Here is a 4,595-nt window from a genome sequence, read left to right as displayed (position 1 = left end):
CTATTTCGGCACACCTATTGCGAAACACTACACACAATGTCTTACATTAGACACTTTGTTCAAAAGTGAAATCTCCTGTCATCATTGGAAAAACACTTCTATTCAAAATTAAAACACTTTCAGTCTGAGGCTTAGCAGTACAAATAGACTTGAGGTATAGTTTGTTATTGTGTACCTGTTCAAGTGTGTACTTTTACATTGAGTACCCGTTCTGTATTTGCTCTTTTACTCCCCATTTCTAAAACCTATCGAATAATTATTTTCAGTGGGCCATTGAAATGTATATGACCACCAACCACATACCTGCATGCCTCTTTTGCAAGCCATTGAGGTGGGTTCAAGGGTGGATATGGCACACAAGGTGATATTTTCCCCGTTGCGTAGCCTGAGAGGACATCACATGTCAACGAGGACTTGTCGCCAGATCTTAACAGAAGGTAGGATCCATAACCCCCCACCCCACACCCCACCCTAGCCACACACACACACACACACACACACACACACACACACACACACAAACACACACACACACACACATACAATTTTCAATAGCAATTTCTCCAGTTATTGTTTTTTTCTTTTTACGTTTGTTTTGTTGCTACATTCACTGCATTGGTAAGTGTGATTCTATTTTTCTTTATTTCTGTAAGACTGTTTGTTTCCTTGCAAACAATGACAGTTGATTACTGCAGATATTCTACTTTTGAGTTTCACAGAAGACTGAGTCTGAGAAAATGAAAATAAAAACAGAACACAAAGACTGCAGTGATTTATATAAATCACATCAGTGTGTTGCTGTTGATTTGAAAGAGTAATTCAAATAGTGCATCTGTGTATGGTTTTGTTGCAATACATGTTTAGAAAGGATTGTTGAGTTTTGATTGTAGTGTTTCATTTTGACAAAGATGTGAGTTGCTGTGAGTTGTCAAAACTCTACACACAGCCAAATAACATACCTTGGAGATAATGAGCCAAATTCTGCAAAAAATTGTGTAAGCAATAGGCAAAAACTATAAAGATGACTCAGTCATTGACATCTTGCAGATACCGTTGATTTGACAGCCATCAGGCTACTTAATGTCCACATATTTATTTCTCTCTTGACATAGAAAAATATCATAGATTGATTAAAAAGTTCTTTTTTCTTTATTCTTAATTATAAAAGGCTACATATTTCTGTAACATCACCTCAGCACATGGCAAAATAGCATTTCATGTGAATTTGAGTGCATTTCAGTGCATTTATATAAAATCTGCTTATAAATAACAAAGAGAAATTCAGGAAGTTACAATACACCAAGAGCCCTTGCATAATTTACTGATAATTTAGTTTCCTTTAAGGCCAACATTTTAAGGGTGTATGTGTGTGTGTGTGTGTGTGTGTGTGTGTGTGTGTGTGTGTGTGTGCGTGTACGGTATGTGTGTGTGTGTGTGTGTGTGTTTGTGTGAAAGATATCGGCACAAAGAGAAGAAGAGTGCCTGCTCATTTAACATGGCTTTAGCTTGTCCAAGTTTAGACACAGTTTCTCCAGGTATCTTTGAAGATCCAGCAGGCTGAGGTAGTTTGATGTGATGGGGAAGTCCGTCTCAGACTTAAGCAGAGTGCTGCCAGCCTTAGGTAGCGTGCAGCCCTGACTGATAGCCGTCCCACGAAGGTGACCAAGCAGAGTGTCCACATCCTCCTCCACTTGTCTCAGATGATGTGCGGGTGGGACACGCAACCTCGCCAGCAAGGAGCTCAGGTGACCGACAATGGAGGTTAAACCTTCGATGGGAGTGTCTTCAAAAGTGCCAAAGCTTATCTCAGGAGACATATTAAAATGCTAGAGAGAGCAGGAGGGAGACAGAAAGCAATCAAATGGTAAAGAATTGTGAAATATGAAATGATAGAATATGATTGCAAAATCGTATACCCTTCACATACTGTAGAAGGCATGTATCCAGTTGTTCATAGTTAGAGTGAATTAAGAAATGCATTAAAGATTTACAAGACACACATCCAACTTGATTCTGCTTAAGGGAATATACCTTAGGATATTTCAGGACAGTTATTTTTTTAACGTCTCTGAAACCATTAACATAATTAACATTAATAATTTAGGTTTTTACCTCAGCTTTAATCTTCTTGATTCTGGCTATTGTGATTTTGGCCATGGTTTTGATCATATCTCCTGTGATGGTCGGACGAGCATATGCCATGGATGAGCATGCCGACACCATGGCATAAAATAACACCAGTGACAACTTCATATTTCTACGGGGTATAGAATTTAAGAATAAAAAAAATGCAATGCACATTGTAACATTAAACATTTAACATTTGAACAGCTTAAACATTATTGCAGTTATCATGTTTTGTTCAACCAGGCAAAATGTATTGTAGAGTTCAAATTCATTTCTGATTAAGAAACAATTTATCCAATTCTAATAAATAAATAATAAGCATACCCTCACAAAATGCTTACCTTTCTTGGTCTGTGACTGAAATATACAATATCTCAACTGAGGTCTTTCTCTCTTTTATACCCTAGTTAAGGTTAGTCAGATGGATGATTCATGTCTGGGGCGCTCGGCTCCACCACTGTCACTGGTGAGCCAAGTGAGCCAAATCCAGCCCTCCTCAGGTGAAGACATGAGGAGATGAGTGTGTAGACTGTCGCATAGAGATGTAGGACCATTTTTCTAAGAAGACTTTTAATAAATCAGAGGTAGGTATATTTACATTTTTATCCACTGCTAATTTGATAGAATAGTAAAACTTAATTGTGCTAGATGATAATTTGATAACTGACTGACTGTAAAACTGTAATATGTTAAATAAATTCACAAAGCAGTTTCACCGTGTTGTTGTAAATATAACAGAAAAACTATTTGAAGCTCCACATTACCCCATGATAATAGTTTGATAACCATCGGTAAGCTGTCAAAAACTATTCATATTAACAACCTACTTAAAAGTAAAAGAACAAAAAAGGTATAAATTTTTGACTCTTTGATCATTTTCAGTATGGATACTATTTATTGGTAAAATGATAGAGGCATTTCTTTGGAAAGGAAACTCAATTAAATATAAAATTAGATATAAATTCACTTGTTTTTTCTTCATACACTATCTGTATTTTCAAGGTATAATTTGTATATGTGTTGGTCTTTCTATGTTAATATCAGTCAAAACCCAGACTGATGTGTCTTTCGAACAGATGAATCTGAGCTAATAACATTTATTTTCAATTATTCAGGAAAATGCAGAGATCCACTTCATGTACAAAAAGCAACATAGAAACATTGTGAAAAACACCTAATATTAAAGAGAAAGCTAGAAAGTACAAATGTATAGGAAATATGGACAGAATCAATTGAAACACGTTGTTTAATAAGATATGCAGTGTATCCTTTTCCCCAAATAATGTGTTCATGTAGACAGAGTGAAATGTATTGAATACACATTTTGAGAAACTTATGCAATACTGAAAACCCTCTAAAGCAGCCTATTTGTAGAAATTATGTATAATAAGTATGGCAATTACAATCTCAAGCATACTTAGATTGGAAATAATTCCATTCCAGTTTCATTAAAATGCTGCTCTGTTTCAGTGAATATATTGAAGTTATTGAAAAGTGTCATAGTTTCCAAAATGATTAAAGTGACACAAGTGACACAAGTCATTGGGAATCAACTGTCTCAAGTCTTGAGTTACTTTTGCCAACTTTGTGGGTAATAATCTAAAACATTAGGAAAAGCAATGTGAATGTGATGACAGAAGTCCCGAAGTTGCAATGGTATGATAACTAGTCCTATAATCATTCCACTTATGTGGTGGTGAACACCACACAAATCAAATCAATAGATTTCTGTCAGAAATATCACTGCATTGTTTTAAATTATTCATAATTAAATGTATTTTATTTTCAACTTTCTACTTGTATAATGCCATCCTATGATAGCTTTGTACATTTCCTACACCACCGTTTTCAGTCCACTCCACAATTTGAGAGGGCAGTCCCATTGGATTGGAGTAAAGATGCATCATTCATACATTTCTTTTCAATATGCTTATTTGTATGATATATATCTTTTTTGTATTTATACAGAATGGCATGAGCCCTAGGATGCCTAATGTAGCACTGTGTGTGCGTGTGTGCGTGCGCGCGTGTGCGTGTGCGTGTGTGCGTGTGCGTGCGTGCGTGCATGTTCGTGTGCGCGTGTGCGTATGCGTGTGTGTGCGCGCGCGTGTGTGTGTATGCGTGTCCGTGTGTGCGTGTTTGCGCGCGTGTTCGTGTGCGTGTGTGTGTGCGTGTGCGTGCGTGTGTGTGTGTGTGTGTGTGTGCGTGTGCGTGTGTGTGTGCGTGTGCGTGTGTGCGTGCGCACATGTTCGTGTGCGTGCGTGCGTGTGTGCGTGTGTGTGTGTGTGTGTATGTGTGTGTGCGTGTGTGTGTGTGTGTGTGTGTGCGTGTGTGCGTGTGTGTGCGTGTGTGTGCGTGTGTGCGCGTGCGCGCGCGTGTGTGTCCGTGTGTGTGTGTGCGTGTGCGTGTGTGTGCGTGTGTGCGTGTGTGTGTGTCTATGTACTCTATGTCAGTGTGTGTGTGTGTGT

At 38.1% G+C, this 4,595-nt stretch overlaps 1 protein-coding gene across 1 annotated transcript; it reads right to left on the bottom strand.

The window, feature by feature from the left end:
- Nucleotides 1-1,490: 1,490 nt before the first annotated feature.
- On the bottom strand, nucleotides 1,491-2,253 carry lepb (leptin b). Its single transcript, XM_076297260.1, has 2 exons — nucleotides 2,113-2,253; nucleotides 1,491-1,826 (listed from the first exon to the last, which is right to left on the bottom strand). Exons 1-2 carry the CDS (start codon nucleotides 2,251-2,253, stop codon nucleotides 1,491-1,493), a joined length of 477 nt encoding a protein of 158 aa, XP_076153375.1.
- Nucleotides 2,254-4,595: the final 2,342 nt, after the last annotated feature.

Source organism: Alosa pseudoharengus, unplaced genomic scaffold, assembly GCF_046254945.1.
Source record: "Alosa pseudoharengus isolate Yale_2024_CS ecotype anadromous, Long Island Sound unplaced genomic scaffold, YU_APseudo_1.1 YU_APseudo_1.1_scf_20, whole genome shotgun sequence".
NCBI lineage: Eukaryota > Metazoa > Chordata > Actinopteri > Clupeiformes > Clupeidae > Alosa > Alosa pseudoharengus.
Note: the sequence above shows the minus strand (reverse complement) of the source record. Positions and strands in the feature narration are given on the sequence as shown.

Bases quoted from the DNA above. Each gene is read 5' to 3' on its own strand.
- lepb (XM_076297260.1), bottom strand. From the start codon at position 2,253: ATGAAGTTGTCACTGGTGTTATTTTATGCCATGGTGTCGGCATGCTCA. The intron at 1,827-2,112 runs GTAAAAACCTAA...TGCTCTCTCTAG, and splicing joins TCAAGAAGATTAAAGCTGAG to CATTTTAATATGTCTCCTGA.